This window comes from Macaca thibetana, chromosome 20, assembly GCF_024542745.1.
Source record: "Macaca thibetana thibetana isolate TM-01 chromosome 20, ASM2454274v1, whole genome shotgun sequence".
Classification (NCBI taxonomy): Eukaryota; Metazoa; Chordata; class Mammalia; order Primates; family Cercopithecidae; genus Macaca; species Macaca thibetana.
Window position 1 is genome coordinate 43,682,221 of NC_065597.1, and position 17,369 is coordinate 43,699,589.

A 17,369-nucleotide genomic window follows, 5' to 3' on the forward strand; every position below is an offset into this window, starting at 1 on the left:
CCGCGCCCTCGTGCCGGCCTTTGTTGTGGAGGGTCCCGGGGTGTGCGGCCAACATGGCGGAGGTCAGCTGAGTGCGGGCAGCTGCCGGGGCCCTGCCCTCCCTCCCCACGGCGCCCGGAGGCCCGGGCCGCACCGCGCCGCTCGGCCGGCCTCGGTCTCGTTTCTCTGCCCCCGACACCCGGCTGGAGCCGTCCCGGACGGGGCTGCGCTCTTCCTGCCGCTTCGGCCGGAGGCTTCATTGTGCAGTGGGAAGAATGCAGCCTCCTCCCTTGTTTATGTCGTTAGAGAAGAGAGCGCGTGAACGGCGTGCCAGGGAAGCTCTGGCTTATTATAAACCTGGCATTTCCTAGGCTTCATTTGCCGGGTAGTTTGGGGTCCTTTCTTAACTCTCCCAAATTTATAACTTAAGAAAGTGAATAAGCTGGGCCTCACCAATGCGTAGGTATTTTTTCGCCTTCGGCCCTTTCCTGGAAAGATACATAATTTGTTCGCTCGGACATTCAGAAAAGTCTAGCTTGGGTGTTCGGAAAATCAGATCTGTGTAGCTCCTTTGCCAAAGTCATAGAGGCCATGAACAAACAGAGAGACCGTGGATACTGGATATAGGACAGTGCTCTGACTGCCCCTTCCTAGCAGTTGAGCATTTACCTTTGCTTATAGCGGGTGTCAAGGGTAAATTGTTAACTCTTCAGCACTTGGATGTTGAGAGCACGGGCTGTGAAGTCCGACTGTCTGCTTTGGGTCAAATCCTGTTCCACCGGTTTGTGACCTTGGGCAGATACTTAACATCTCTGTGCTTTGCTTTCCTTATCTGCAAAATGGGTTTGTAAAGACAGTGTCTGCCTGAAGCCCTGTTGAGAATTGATGAGATGACAATAGGTGGACTGAAAGCAGTGGCAGGCCCATGCTAAGTTCTCAACAAATGTTTACTGTTAAGGCTGTTGTTAAAGAGCTAAACTTACGAGGTTATCTTGGCATGATGTGTTGGTATGATGAAAGTGCATAGGCCAGAATTTGTGAAATCAGGTCACAGATCTTTAGTGCTGGGTTTTTTCTTTCAGTGCATTTTGTTGTTAAAAAGGACAATATTTGTATGATAAATTAACAAACTTGCTGAGATGGTGGCATTTTGGAAATTGCTACGGCCAGGGATTTGAATGGCTATATCTTTGTGATTAAAAAAAATCAAATTGATTAAAATGAGGTCTCCTTTTAGCTAGTTTAGATTTATTGATCAGTTCACTTTCAAGGACTTGAGTTAACTAACTTGGAAAAATGGGACAGTGAATACTTGAGTGTATCTATGGTGGTATGTATGGTGTTACCATCACTTTTAGAAGTTACTGAAGAGCAGAATGTAGTGTGGTGGCAAATGTAATGGTCTGGTAATTTTATCTGGGAAATGTTGGCTCAAATTATGGTGGAGAGGATTTTAGTTAGTTGTTAGGACTTCAGACTGGTAGATCGTGAGACTCAAAGTGGATTACACAAATTGGTTGTGTAGTGTTTCATTCTGAAAATTTAAATGAAGATACAGAGTTCTGTAATCTTGGATGGGTAGTTGCAATTATATCCAGAATTTGTTCCCCAAAGTTTACTATGCCAAACAGTTTTTTTTGTTATTGGCATCTTTCCAACATTATTTAGTAACATTTAATATTTTAAACTGAAATACGTATAATAGATATGAAACGGATGACTTTTCAGGGTAAGTATTCCACAGAGTACAAATTCAGAAACAATTTTAATGTACTTTACATCTGTTAAATATTAATCTGTTCCCTCTAAGCTTTGGGAAGTTCTTACAAAATTGCTGTAGAGAAATATTCTTTCTTAATATCTGTAATTAAAAAGCATAATTAGGTTAAATTGGAGTTATAAAGAAATTATCTAGCTATGTCAGTAATGACATAGCATAACAAGTAGGATTTTCAGTAGGTATCGTGTTTTGAAAACAGATCTTACATAACTGGGGTAACAAAGTTTAGTAATTTGCAAAGTTTTAGGAGACTGCTGAAATTGTATTTTTAACCAGTTGATTTACACAATTTTTAAAGATTGGAGGTTCTTTGTTTAAAGAGATTTATTACAGAATTTTGTGGAATTCCCATATGCACCTTGTAAAATGTTAAAATCTGGATATTTTTGGTACAGCCCTCTCTTTCAACAAAATCTATATGAAATCCGCAGTCTTCCATCACCCCCAAAAAAATGGAGATGAAATTTTCCTTTTTACAATAAGTATCCTTAATAGTATTCTTCAAAATAGCAGTATTTCTAATGCACTTTAAATGATTTAGTTCCCATAGCTATAGTTACTAGAACATCTGCTGCGTAAGGGCAAGAATTGTGTTTTTAATATATATCCTCAGTACCTAGTGCTTAGTACATATTTGTTTACTCACCTACTACTGTCCATATTCTAATGACACTCAGGTCTTTTAATTTTTTTTGAGATGAGTCTCGCTCTGTTGCCCAGGCTGGAGTGCCGTGGTGATGTCATAGCTTATTGCGGCCTCCAACTCTTGGGCTCAAAGGATCCTCCCACCTTAGCCTCACAAGTGGCTGGGACTAGGGGCATGTGCCACCACACTGGGCTAATTTTTAAAAAAATTATTTTGTAGAGACCAGGTCAGGTCTTGCCATCTTGCCCAGGCTGCTCACAAACTCCTGGGCTCAAGTAATCCGCCCACCTCGGCCTCCCAAAGTGCTGGAATTACAGGTGTGAACTGCTGTGCCTGGCCTCCAGTCTTTTTGCGTACTGAGATGTAGACCCATATATCCCCTTATGCAGATTTTTAAAATTGACTTTATTTTTTAGAGCGGCATTAAGTTAATAGCAAATTGAGGGGAAGAGACAAGAGATTTGGCGTGTAGCACCTGTCCCCACGCGTGTAACCGCCTCCATTATCAACATTCCCTGTCAAAGTGGTACATTTGTTACAATTGAGGAACCTACATTGACACACCATTATAACCCAGAGATTATAGTGACGTACATTTTATGGGTTTAGACAAATATATAATGACATACATGAATGCTTTCACCACCCTAGAAATCCTCTGCTCCACCTGTTTATCCCCACACCCCCAACCACTTATCTTTTTACTTTTACTGTCTCCATAGTTTTGCCTTTTCCAGACTGTCATATGTGTAGCTGGGCTCTTACAATATGTAGCCTTTTCACAGTGGTTTCTTTCACTTAGTAATATGCATTTAGGTTTCCTCCACGTCTTTATGGCTTGGTAACTCATTTCTTTAGGGCTGCATAATATTCTGTTGTCTAGATGTACCACAGTTGGTTTATCCATTCACCTACTGAAGGATGTCTTGGTTGGCTTCCAAGTTTTGGCAATTCTGAATAAAGCTGTTATAAACATCCATTTGCAGGTTTTTGTGTGGCCATGGGTTTTTAACTCCTTTGGGTAAATGCCAAGGAATGTGATTGTTGGATCAGATAGTAAGAGTATGTTTAGTTGTTCTGTTGTTTTTTTGAGATGGAGTCTCAGTCTGTCCCCCAGGCTGGAGTACAGTGGCACAGTCGCAGCTCACTACAACTTCTGCCTCCTGGGTTGAAGTGATTCTTGTGCCTCAGCCTCCCGAGTAGCTGGGATTACAGGCGCCTGCCATCATGCCCAGCTAATTTTTGGATTTTTAGTAGAGACAGGGTTTCAACATGTCAGCGAGGCTGGCCTCAATCTCCTGACCTCAAGTGATCTGTCTTAGCCTCCCAAAGTGAAGAGTATCTTTAGTTTTGTAAGAAATTGACAAACTGTCTTTCAGATTGGCTGTACCATTTTGCATTCCTACAAGCTATGAATGAGAGTTCCTGTTGCTTTGTATCCTTGGCCGGATTTGGAGGTACCACTGTTCTGGATTTCAGCAGTTCTTTTCTTATAGGTGTGTAGTGGTATTTTCTTTTTCTTTTCTTTTCTTTTTTTTTTTTTTGGGACAGAGTCTCACTCTGTCGCCCAGGCTGGAGTGCAATGGTGTGATCTCGGCTCATTGCAACCTCCACATCCCAGGTTCAAGTGATTCTCCTGCCTCAGCCTCCTGAGTAGCTGGGATTACAGGCGTACACCATGCCTGGCTAACTTTTTTTTTTTATTTTTAAGCAGAGAAGGGGTTTTGCCATGCTGGCCAGGTCAGTCTCGCACTCCTGACCTCAAGTGATTCAAGATTCTCCTACCTCGGCCTCCCAAAGTGGGGAATGACAGGCCTGAGCCACCGCGCCTGGCCTGTGGTGGTATCTTACTGTTTTAAATTTGCATTTCTGTGATGACATGTGATGTGGAGCATCATTTCATATGCTTGTTGTTATCTGTATATCTTTTTTTTGGTGGGGAGTTAGTTAAGGTCTTTTTGACTGTCTTTTTTTAAGTTGGGTTGTTTTTTCATTGGTGAGTTTTTGTTTGTTTTTTGTTGTTTTTTTTTTTTTGGAGACAGAATCTTACTCTTCTTGCCCAGACTGGAGTGCAGTGGTGCCATCTCAGCTAACTACAACCTCCACCTCCCAGGCTCAAGCAGTTGTTCTCATGCTAGCCTCCTGAGTAGCTCCTGAGTAGCTGAGATTAGAGGAATGAGCCACCATGCCCAGCTAATTTTTATATTTTTAGTAGAGACAGGGTTTTGCCATGTTGGCCAGCCTGGCGAACTCCTGGCCTCAAGTGATCTGCCTGCCTCAGCCTCCCAAAGTGCTGGGAATACAGGCCTGAGCCACTGTGTTCAGACACGTTTGCATATTTTGGATAACAGTTCTTTTTCAGATACAGATACCTTTTGCAGATATTTTTTGTGTTCTCTATCTCAAAGCTGGCATTGCCTCTCTTCTTCACATTTGCATTCATTCCTTCTACCTTTAAGAGGTCTCCTTTTGGTCTCTAGCCTTACAGTCAGTTTTCCTACTGCAGTTTAAGTGAGCTTTCTAATAGGTGAACCTGACTTAAAAGGCTTTAGTGTAAAGTCCTCTAAGTTCTTGATATGGTTCGTAAGTACATAGCCTCTCCTCGGCCTCTCTTGTTACTCCCCTGCCATTTTGGACTTTACTTGCAAGCCCCTCTGATCCTATTAAGCTCTGTTATCTCAGCCTGGACATCACTAGCTGAGAAGCTCTTTGTGAACTCTGCACATTGAATTGGGTGTCATCTCTGTGTTCCCATAGCACTCTGCTCGGCCCCACTGTAACGTATCCTCCTGAATTATAATTTTTCTTTAGTTGTATGCCTCCCCAAATAGACTGTAATCTCTATGAGGACTTGATCATCCTTGTGTCTCAAGAGTTTAGGACTCTGTTTCTGGAACATGGGTGGTGCTCAGTAAACAGTTATTGAGTGACTGACTTTACACTGTTCTTACACTCTTCTAGCCTTTTAGTTTTGTTTTTACCAAGGCATACTGTTTCTTATAAACTTTGCCAGCCTTATTACCTGTGTTTCCTCTTTGCCCTATGTCAACTGGGTTCTTCTGTTCCTTGAACACTGCTTTAGCATCTATGTGCCTTTGCTCATAATTGTATTTAGCCTCTGAAATGTCTATTTGTGCTACTTTGGGTAGATTACTGAACCTCTCTAACCCGTAGTTCTATTAGTACATGAACATTTATTAAGTATATTGCTGTTTCTTGCCCCCGGCCCCCAGCCCCCATGTCGTAATGCTAGAGTGTCAGTAAAATTAAGTGGCTAAGAGGACAAGCCCTTAAGAGTCAGACCTGGATGTGTCTCTTGGCACTATCACTTATTAGTTGTGTTTGTGACTTTAAGTTCCATGAGAGCAGGGACACTGCCTACTTTGCATCCCAAAGCACATTGCCTAACACAGCAAGTGTTTATTGTAAAAAAATTAGTTGAGTAAGTTACTTCTCTAAATATTACCACTTACCTTCTAGTGAAGAAAGAAAGAAACAGAATTACAAATTGTAAAGTGTACTATAAAGGAGTCAAAGTGTTGAAGTGACCAGTGGGGTGGAAGGGAGATCTGGTGTCCAAGGATAAGGAGCTAGCCCTTTGAAGCGGGAAGGAGTACATCTTACATGGAAGGTGCAGCCAGATAAAAGCCCCATGAAGTAGGGATGAATTTGGACTGCTCTAGGACCTGAGGAGTGTTGCTGGAGCAAATGGGTAGTAGAGAGAGACAGGTTGAAGAGCTGTGCAGAGGGAAAGAGAGGAGAGAGGCTGTGAAGTGTTAGCTTATGTTAGCATCTGGCTGTTCAAGGAGATTCTAGGAGAATACCTACAGCAATATTAGGACTTTTATTTTCTAACTGTAAACTATTTTGTTGACATTTAGCCTAAATACATATGGAAAAGTGCTGAAATCGTGTACAGTTTGACAAATTTTCACAAAGGGAACGCTATTGTAACCACCTCTCAGTTCGAAGAAACAAGGAGCCGCCACCTTCAAAAAAAAAAACCACCTCTTGACTTTTTACACCATAGATTGACTTTGCCTAATTTTGTGCCCTATATGAATGGAACAGTACATACAGTTTGTATTCTTTCATTTCTGTTGTTGTTGTTTTTATTTTTTTGAGACAAAGTTTCACTCTTGTTGCCCAGGCTGGAGTGCAGTGGCACAATCTTGGCTCACCACAACCTCCACCTCCCGGGTTCAAGCGATTCTCCTGCCTCATCCTCCCGAGCAGCTAGGATTATAGGCATGCACCACCACACCCAGCTGATTTTTTGTGTTTTTAGTAGAGACGGGGTTTCTCCATGTTGGTCAGGCTGGTCTCGAACTCCCGACCTCAGGTGATCCGCCTGCCTTGGCCTCTCAAAGTGCTAGGATTACAGGCATGAGCCACTGCACCTGGCCTGTACTCTTTCATTTCTGTTTGGCTTCTTTCACTCAACGTTTTGTTTTTTGTGTGATTAAGGAGTATTACTTGCTTGTCCATGACAAAGTTACCAGCTGAATAGCCTTGTGTCCCAGTACTTCTTATTTTATTATTATTTTTATTTTTATTAGAGACAAGGTCTCACTATATTGCCCAGGCTAGTCTCAAACTCAAAGGCTTTAGCAGTCCTCTCGCCTCGGCCTCCCAAAATGTTGGGATTACAGGCGTGAGCCACCATGCCTGGCCTTTCTTTTGTTTTTTAAGTCGTATTCTTTTCGCTGACAATCTCAAATACTTTCTGACCAGTATTTCTAGAATGATTTTGTTTTCCTTAAATCTTCAGGAGGCTCAGCATGGTGGCTCACGCCTGTAATCCCAGCACTTTGGGAGGCCAAAGCTGGCAGATCTCTTGAGGTCAGGAGTTCAAGACTAGTCTGGCCAACATGGTGAAGCCCTGTCCTTGTCTCTACTAAAAATACAAAAATTAGCTGGGCGCGGTGGCATCCCCCTGTAATTCCAGCTACTCAGAGGCTGAGGCAGGAGAATCACTTGAGCCCAGGAGGCTTAGGTTGCAGTGAGCTGAGATGGTGCCACTGCACTCCAGCCTGGGCAACAGAGCAAGACTCCATCTCAAAACAAACAAACAAAAAAAACCTTTCAGAACTTTAGGTTTAATGTTATAGACAAGGTATGACCAGAATAATGCTGGCAGAAACCTTTCATTAGATTTGTGGTTGCCCAGTCATGTTTGAACTTACTTGTTTTTTTTTTTGCTTATTCATTTTTGTTTTGAACAGGGAGTCTGGGCACATATGGAATGAACTAGAAAGAGAAAAACCTTTGGAGAACTAATTATATTTATAAAACAGATCTTGCAGTGAGAAATATTTTCTTAAGGAATTCAGTGCCAGTCCTGAATTTTGTAGAAAATATTTAACTGTACTTGGTATAGTTATTAGTGTCACATCGACCACCTTGGTCTAGTGATGGTTGGTACAGTAAATGTAAGTGTATACTAGCTTCTCTGCGAAGACTCTACCTTGGAAAGACTACTTCAATAATTTGTTTAACAAAATGAAGTAATCCTCTCCTTGTTAAAAACTTCTCCTGGTTTCCTTCCTTTGTATTTCGCATTGAATTTTGCTCTTTTGAATTTGGCCAGCGCTCAGGCTTGTTGAGTAAGGTAGCTTTACTTTTAAAAATTTATCAAGGCCCTGATTTAGCTTTTTTAGAACAACTTCGGATAACTTGTCTATACAGATGTTAATTTTTGCAGGCTGTATTCTTTTGAGTTTGTGAGGAGAGGGGGCTATCATAAATTTTGTTAACTTTTAAAATGTTAAATTTAAGATATTTTTAGCCAGGTGTAGTGCCGGGCGCTTGTAATCCCAGCTACTCAGGAGGCTGAGACGGGAGAATTGCTTGAACCTGGGAGGTGGAGGTTTCAGTGCACTGAGATTGCACCACTGCACTCCAGCCTGGGCAACAGAGCGAGACTCTGTCTCAAGAAAAAAAAAAAAAAATTAAGATTTTTTTTATAGTATAAAATAAAACGTCTACAAAATATGTAGCTTTTTGTGAATAGGCTGGTTTTAAGTTTCCTGTAAGTATCCATCTATTTGAGGAATTTTAAGGAAAAAAGTGAAAGCAAGGAGAAAATCGGCTCTTGAATTCTGTATTTTATATTTTGTAGAAGTACTAGTAATTCATTAACAGAAAATGTGGAAACATAAAATGTGCACTAAAATTTTTAAGTGTAATATTTTTTATTGCCAATCATTTTATGAAACATTTGAGAAATACAGAAATCCCCCCTCACCCCCAAATGATTATTTATAATCTGATTACTAAAAAGTAACCGTTGTAGACATTTTAGTGTAGTCTGTGTGTGCTTCACATTTTTTTTGTTCTACTCAGCCAAAGATATTTTAGTTTGTTTGATCTGACCTAAATTCTTATAGTATTTCTCATGATTATCACCTCTAAGAACTATAATGTTTGAACTGTGTACTGTAATTTCAAACGATGAAATTTGTGCTTACAGTCTCTGTTTCTTACAGTTCTTGATGCTTCGTGTGACTCTAGTTCAGTGGTCCCATCTCTCTCTGGTGTCTGATTCCAGACTTGCTCTCCCTTTGATCCTGCATCTTAAACCATTAAACTACATTCTGCAGTTTGGATGTCCTTCCAGTTTCTTTTCTGTTTCATTACATGCTACATACCTGCGTACATACATGAAAATAGATACATCAATATGCATATCTATTATACTTACCTTTTTTTTCTTTAAACCTAAATGAAATTGTAATTTGTATATTCTGTGGCTTTTTTTCTGCCCCCCCATTTGAGACAGTCTCGCTCTGTCGCCCAGGCTGGATTGCAGTGGCCTGATCTCAGCTCATGGCACCCTCCACCTCCTCCTGCGTTCAAGCAGTTCTCCTGCCTCAGCCTCTCTAGTATCTGGGATTACAGGTGCCTGCCACCATGCCTGGATAATTTTTGTGTTTTTAGTAGAAATGGAATTTCACCATGTTGGCCAGACTGGTCTCCCAACTCCTGACCTCAAGTGATCTTCCTGCCTCAGCCTCCTAAAGTTGTTGGGATTACAGGCGTGAGCCACTGCGCCCGGCCTTTCCCCCCAGTTTAAACAGTTGATTCTTACATGTTAATAGGTCTGATATATGAGTCCATTTTATTTAAAAAAGGCAGCACAGTATTCTGTTTTATGGACTGTAATTTAACTGCTTTCTTAGGATAGGACTGTTTTCAGTTTACTGTTACAAACAGGCATCCATACATACCCACTCCTTTGCCAACATGTGTGGATTAGAGGATAGACTTCTTATTTAGAGTCTCACTGTGTCACCCTAGCTGGAGTTCAGTGGCACCATCTTGGCTCACTGCAACCTCCATGCCCGGGTTCAAGTGATTCTCATGCCTCAGTCATCACTTTGACCTCTTTTAGCTTATTATTTTTGCATTTATCTTTGTCTTTAAATAACACGCTTCTATTGTTTTTAGATTTCAGTTTTTGGCTTTCTTTGTTGATTTCCTTTTGTGACTTTAACTCTTCTTGCCCCCATCACATGTGCATACCCTTCTCATTCCTACATTCCTAATTTAGTTAGTAACACTGCAGTTTTTTATTTGCATTATCCTGACTGTCAAAGTTATTCACAGTTTGAGCCATGTAATAAACTGATTACTTCTTTCTCTGCATTCTTTAGTTTGTATTTTTTGTTGGTAATACCTTTTTTTTTTCTTCCTATTTTGGCTTTGTTTTCTTTTGTGCTTACTGTTAATGCTACCTCACATTCCTTGCCGCTTGTCTAAATGTTCCATCAGGTTGTTTGGATGCCTTCAGTTGCCCTCTTTTAGCATAAAGGTGTCATTATCTTCAGTAGTTTCTTTACCTTTCTCCTAGATGCAGCCTTCTGTTTATTGTAACCCTGTTCTCTTTCTTGGTTGCTTCCCTTGTATTTGAAGAGCTTATCTTCCGGGAGCTTCCTAAGAACATATCCAGGGTAGGTAGTATTTTGAAACCTTGCGTCATCATTCTGCCCTCAACACTTTCAGGATAATTGGGTATAGAATTCTAGGATATAATTTTCTTTGAGAATTGTAAAAGCATTGTTCTGTTGCTTTCTGACCCTGGATGTTGCTGACCAAAAGTTCAAAGTTCTTGTTTTCTGATTTATTTATTCACCCAAAAAATATTTATTAGAGCCTGTACTATGTGCCAGGCACTGTATTAAGTTTTTGGGATACATAATTGAGCCAGACAAAAATCCTACCTTCCAGTTGAGGACAGGGGGCTCCTATAACAACAAATAAAAAATAGTAAGTTAATTATGTAGTCTGTTAGAAGATGATACATTCTTTGCGGGGAAAAGAATAGCAGGCGTGAGATGGGCAAAGATTTAGGAGTACACAGAGGGGCAGTGGACAGGGTGCTGCTTGCTATTTTAAGTAGAGGGTCTGAGAGAGTGTCATTGAATGTAACAAGTAAAGATTTGAAAGTTAGGGAGTTAGCCACGTGGATATTCAGGAGAAAAGTATTTTAAGGCACAGACCCAAAGGAGCAGCCTAGCATTGCCATTGAACAAGGAAGTCAGTGCAATGAGTAAAGGGGAACAAAGTAGGAGATGAAGTCAGAGAGTAATGGGAACACAGCACCATATTGTATCCTTACACATATTGGCCCCTTATGGGCTATTTTTAGGATTTCAGCTTTTACTCTAACATGGGTGGCCAGTGGAGGGTATAGAGCAGAGATTTATGTCATCTGATATAAAATGGAACTGGATTAATTAATTGCTGTTCTTAGAACATACTAGGTGGTGAGGGTGAGAGGCATTGCTGGAAACTAAGACTGGTTGGGAGGATATTGCAGTAATCCAGATGAGAGATACTGGTGGCTTGGACTAGATGGTAGTGGTAGAGGTAGGGAGGAATGGTTGGATTCTGAATATATTTTGAAGGGAGGTACAATAAGATTTCCTGACTGTTTTAGATGTATGTTGTGAAAGAGAAGAATCAAGGCTGACTTGAAGGCTTTTGACCTGAGTAACTGGAAGGATGGAGTCTCTATCAGTTGAAATAAGGAAGACTCTGAGTGGAGAGAGAGACTTTGGGAGGTGATAAGGAGTTTCTCTTTGGCCATCCCCCTGAAGGGGCAATTGGATGTACAAATCTGGGGTTTCAGGCAAATCTGGAGGGTTGTGTTTATTTTTAAAATCTGGGCTGGAGATAAAAAATTTGAAATCCTTAGCATGTTGATGGAATTTACTAGGAGACTGAATGAGATCATTAAAGTACCAGTGTACATAAAAGAACATCTTAGGGTGTAAGGGTGGGAGACAAGGATGGAAACAGGGAGACTGGTTTGGAAGAGATTGCAGTAATCTATAGGCAGCTACAATTTCAATAACTTGGGGAGAAGAGCAGGAATAAAAGGAAGCTGAGGAGTGACTGGTGAGATAGGAAAACCAAGAGTATGTGAAGTCGGCGAACAGAGTATTAGCAGGAGTCCAGTGATCCTTCAACTCTGTCAGGTGTTGCTGACAGTTCAAAACTTGCAATTTAAATACAAACAAAACCACAGAACCATTGAAATTCAAATTACTGATTCAGTAAAATATTGGATACTGTTGGCTGAATTTTAGTCTTGAAACTGCACTTATGGGGTTGACTTACGGTTGCAAAATTGACTGTTATCAGGAAGGTTCTTTTTGAGTTAAGCATACCTTAATTGCCCTGTATCATGTGGTCGTATGAAATCTTAATTTTTTCACTGACATATAAGTGCTTTAGTGGAAACCATGATGACATTTTGCGTCACACAAATGAATTATTTATGTGTTAGATCTACCTCAGTTTTTCTCTTTAGCTTGTGTAATTAGAGTACTATAGGACCAACTTAGAGCCTGTGTGGCCATAAATATGAATAGAGGCATTTAATTACATGGCTAGTAGGTGTATTCAGATGATTCAGAATGTGCTGATATGTTTTTTAGACTATTAAAAACACAAAAGTAAAATATTAAATTTTTAGAGAAATGTGAACTCCTTGTGAAACTCCTTAGTTTGAGGGAAATTAGTACAGGTTGTTAATTCTTGTGTTACATCCTTAGTTGAAGTAACTAAAATGGTTTGGCTAGAGTTTCAGGTGGTACTGCTTTTATCAACACAGATTGTAACTATTTCAACTGAATATAATTGAATTTTAATAAGGCTCCATGATTTTTTAAAAGATGGCATTTCTTTCCTATAAATTCCATTACTTTTTTTCTATTTCACTAGTAAAGAGTCATCAGTCAAAATGTATCGGACTCGCTAATGTGACTTTTTACCCTGTTTCTTTAATTTCTTTAGTCTTCCTAGCAATATGCTCTTTTATGCTTAGTGTAGTATCACAAACTCTATAGATTACTGCTAATTTTGATCTGCTGTAAAAATTTTTTTCTTTGTGTGTGTGTGTGTGTGTGTACATGCTTACCTGCCAGATTTGTCAGATGGAATGTGAAGTTGAATGTGTTGTATAGTAGAGTGTAGAACTAGGTACCATGAATTTTATAAGTAAGGTTTTAAAAAGCACAGCTTAAATGCCAAGATGGAGTATAAGAGCAAGTGTGCACTGGAATATTTGAGAATTTTGTATCCTGAGAGAATATAAAACATAAGGTAGTAAATGGTTGTATTCAGATAACTAAGTAAGTAGTATTTGAATGCTTTTATCTAGACACTGAGACTTGGTTATATTGCAGATTAGTTCGTAATCAAGACTGACATAGTTTCAATAATTTTAATTTCAGGTGTGTTGCTAAGAAGTTTTAAGGTTATTTAAATTTTTTTAGTAATGTGTGGTATGAAATAAAAAGTTGAAAAAGCCTGTTTGACCCTCTGCCTGGTTCTGTTGCTCTTCTCTGCTCTTTCGTCTCCATGGTACTCACTTTGCTTTGATTTCATATCTAATAATTTAATGGCAGACTTAGAATATGTGATTCTATCACTTTGATGGAAAGTAAAGGTTTAATTTAAAGACTTTAGGAAGTTTATTTTCTTGACAACTTTTTGTAAATATGGACAAGATGTTTTGAATGGTAAATTAAATATTTCATACCAGGGTAAGTAAGGAGAACATACATACTGTCTTTTAGGGTTATTCAAAAGAAGATGAGATTAGAGACAGCAAAACATCTGGCTGTGCTCGTATTTATTTCAAGGCGCTGTATTGCCCAGGCTGGAGTGCAGTAGCTGTTCACAGACACAATCATGGTGCAGTACAGCCTTGAACTCTTGGGCTCACATGATCCTCCCTCTTCAGCCTCTTGAGTAGCTGAGACTACAGGCATGTGCCAGCTTGCTCTTACTCGTTTTTTGTTTTTTGTTTTTTTGAGATGGAGTTTCACTCATGTTGCCCAGACTGGAGTGCAATGGTGCAATTTTGCTCACTGCAACCTCCCCTTCCCGGGTTCAAGCGATTCTTGTGCCTCAGCCTCCTGAGTAGCTGGGATTACAGGCACCTGCCACCACACCTGGCTGATTTTGGTATTTTTAGTAGAGACAAGTTTTCACCACGTTGGCCAGGCGGATCTCAAACTCCTGACCTCAAGTGATCCCACCAGCCTTGACCTTCCAAAGTTGTTGGGATTACAGGTGGGAGCCACCACACCTGGCCTTGAAATCTATTTTCTTAAGTAAGGTGGGGATAAATGTCTAACTTTGGTCTTTGGAAAGGTTAAATGAGAACATATGTAAACCATAGAGGAGTATACCTGGCACTTAGTAGGTGCTTAATATGTGTTTGGGGCAGTTCTTCATTAATGAGAATAAAGGGAAGTCTCCACTTTGCCTCTGTGTTTAGACAACCAACAATCAAGGTCCAAGGAAAGATGTGAAAATTAAGCATGAAAACTTATATAGAGGGAGTTAAGAAGTTACAAGAGTAATGTAATCAGAATTTATGTGGCTCTTCCTACTTAAGGGAAAGGGAAGGGAGTGGCCATTCTTGCCATCAGTCTCTGTTCACTTGCTGGAGATTGAGGATACCTGTATATTTTGGAAAATGCTTTAGCATATCAGAAAGTTATCTGCAAAGGGTTGAGAATGAAAATGGCATTAGGCTTTTCACCTACATCACTGAATAGCAGAAGACAGTGGGCATAGTTTACTTAGTTCTTAGGGAAGAGGGGTTGTGACCAGGATTCAAAGCTGCGGAATTTATGCGAGAGCTTCAGACTTAGACTAAGATGGAGAGTTAATCACTTTCGTAATCCTTTCAGAAACTTTCTTTGAAGTATTGTGATTACACCACAAAATTAAGGATTCAAGGGTAGTTAGGTTTGATTAATTGCTTTGACAAAGTTAGGAGTTTAGTACAATCTATTGTGCCTGGTGGGAAAGGGAAAGTTTTCCTATTGGCATGCTGAAGGGCTTGCATTGTTTTGGGGGGGGATGTTACACTTTATTTTATTGTTTCCCAGACAGAGTCTCACTCTGTTGCACAGACATAGCTCATTGCAGCCTTTACGTCCCAGACTCAGATGAGCCTCCCACCTCAGCCTCCCAAGTAGCTGGCTCTACAGCAGATGCCACCACACCCAGCTAATTTTTTTGTATTTTTTTTTGTAGAGATGAGGTCTCAGTATATTGCCTAGGCTGGTCTCAAATTCCTGGGCTCAAGTGATCCTCCCAAAGTGCTGGGATTACAGGTATGAGCCACCAAACCCCATGTATATGCTAATGTTTAGCTTGGTTGGAAGCCTCAAAATAAAATGATTTAGCAAGGGGTTGTATTTTGCTTTGAACGCATTTAAGTCGGGATTTGCCTTTCCTCTGTCTTCTGTTGACAGCAGTTTTCCTGGGTTTCCCTCATCTCCAATAATCAATCTGTCTAGACCTATTAGTAACTTCTTCTGTAGCTGAAAAGTTTTCAGAATTATCTTCAGGAAAAATGGAGGTTTTAGGAAAAACATACAGTTTTTAAGAAATCATTTTATTGCTTTGCTACAGTTCTGGAAACTATAGATTGTTTATTGTCCTCATTATCTTATAACAGTGTTTGAGTTTTTAACTTTTGGCATTTTTAACTCGTTGAATTTTTAAGAGACTTGCCTTAATATTGTCATTGTGTGAGAAGCAAATCTTAAAATAGAAGCAGTGTTTAATTAACGTAAATTTAACATAAAACATTTTCTACATAATACCTGCCACAATGTCAGATGAGTTTGGAAAGCACCCTTTTAACCAAAAGGCATTCTGGGAACAAGAAAAACCTTAGTGTTTTGAATGGAGGAGTTTTATTTAATTAAGATTTCTAATGGAAAGAGCAAATTTGTAATCTGATACATGTACTTTATATTTTATTGTTTCTAAGAATAATTTTTTTGTTACTAGAGGTAGGGTAGTGATAATCGCATCCTATCCTTATTTATTTATTTTTTTTGAGACAGAGTCTTGCTCTGTCGCCCATGCTGGAGTACAGTGGCACGATCTTGGCTCACTGCAGCCTCCACTTCCCAGGTTCAAGTGATTCTTCCGCCTCAGCCTCCCTTAGCTGGGATTACAGGTACACGCCACCATGCCCAGCTAATTTTTGTATTTACTTTGTAGAGACAAAGTATCACCGTGTTGGCCAGGATGGTCTTGAACTGCTGACCTCAGGTGATCCACCCGCCTCAGCCTCCTAAAGTGCTGGGATTACAGGCATGAGCCACCGTGCCCGGCTCTTTTTTGTTGTTGTTATTTTTACTAAATTAAGAATAAACATGTTTTATTTTTTGCTCATTTTGACTGTTTTCATAGTTGTTAATCAGACTTTATAAAGCAGTTTATTGTCCCCTTTGGAAAAAGATAGCTAAAAATCACCAGTATCCTCATACAGATAACTGATTCATTGGTCTGATGTTGTAGTCCTCTTGATTTCTCACCCCATCCCTCCTATGTTCTATTTGTAACTTCATTTACAATATATTATGCTTTTTTTTTCCATATCTGACTACATTTCTCCATTTTAAACTTTTATAAGTAATTTATAAAAGGAAACAAAGATTGCCACGTGGAATTGAGAATAAAAGTTTATCTTTCTACTGTTAAGTATGCATGGTAAATCAATGGCTGAATGCTCTGAAATTACTAAGACAACATTAAAGGCTGATTCTAAAATGTTTTTATTTAGATTGACATCTACTTAAACTATATACCAAACTGGGCTTGGGACGTAGGCTTTAGAAAGTATCGGTAATAGTGCATTCTTGTTAAGTTTGGGATTTTTGCCAGTTTTTGGATTCTGTGGGCTTGTCTTAAGGTACTTCTGTGAACTTTTCAGCGGTTTGTAAAACTAGTGTAAATAAATATTCTACCCAGTTGAGAATTAAGGTTTATTGTGCTAAAAATTAAATGGTGGTTGATTCTTGGCAGACATGTTTGATCACCTTTGCAAGCTTAAGGCATCTTTTGGAGTGTGTGTCTTGGAATCTACAAATTCTAAGTTTCTAATTGATGACTTGGCAATTAAATCCGGTCTCAGCTCTAAACTTAAATATTCTGGAATATGTACCACCTGTGATACACATAAATTACCCATCTCAATCTAGACAAAAGCCATTTGAGTCTGGAAACAGTCCAGTTTTACAGCTGAATAACTAGGGGAGCCTGGGTTTGAATCCAAGTGTAGATGACTCTAGAATGCTTCCACTTTTCTAACTTAATTAAGTAGAGGGGCCTGTCTATAGATGAGTGGTTTTCAGAGTGTGCTGTAAGGCTCTGTACAGATCTTTTGGAGTTTGATAAACAGTGAAATATCTTTTGCTTGAGAAATAATCAGTCATCTTTTTGTTGTATACATTTTGGTTCTCTCATAGTTCTGTGGAAGTTTCTCTAAAATATATGAAATTTTCTTCTCTAGGGAAATTTAAGACCTGTTGAATGAATAAATATTAGAAAATAAAAATACAGACCGGGCACAGTGGCTCAGTACTTTGGGAGGCCAAGCAGGCAGATTGCTTCAGTCCAGGAATTCGAGACCAACCTGGG

General features: G+C 39.7%; 1 protein-coding gene across 6 annotated transcripts in view; it reads left to right on the forward strand.

Annotated features, from left to right (window-relative positions):
- The window catches only part of SIAH1 (siah E3 ubiquitin protein ligase 1), a 75,036-nt gene that overhangs the window by 51,073 nt on the left and 6,594 nt on the right, over positions 1–17,369 (forward strand). Inside the window, exon 1 of one of the 6 annotated variants that reach the window (XM_050774826.1) lies at positions 41–62. The exons of 2 other annotated variants lie outside the window; for them this stretch is intronic. Coding sequence is in view for 3 of the 4 variants with exons in the window: in XM_050774821.1 (XP_050630778.1) it covers positions 3,817–3,901 (85 nt within the window). In the remaining variant the exon portion in view is untranslated. Of the gene's footprint in view, positions 1–40; positions 63–208; positions 439–459; positions 1,709–1,752; positions 3,902–17,369 lie in introns of those variants that run through there. 3 more of the 6 variants (XM_050774823.1, XM_050774822.1, XM_050774821.1) reach the window with 3 other exon arrangements.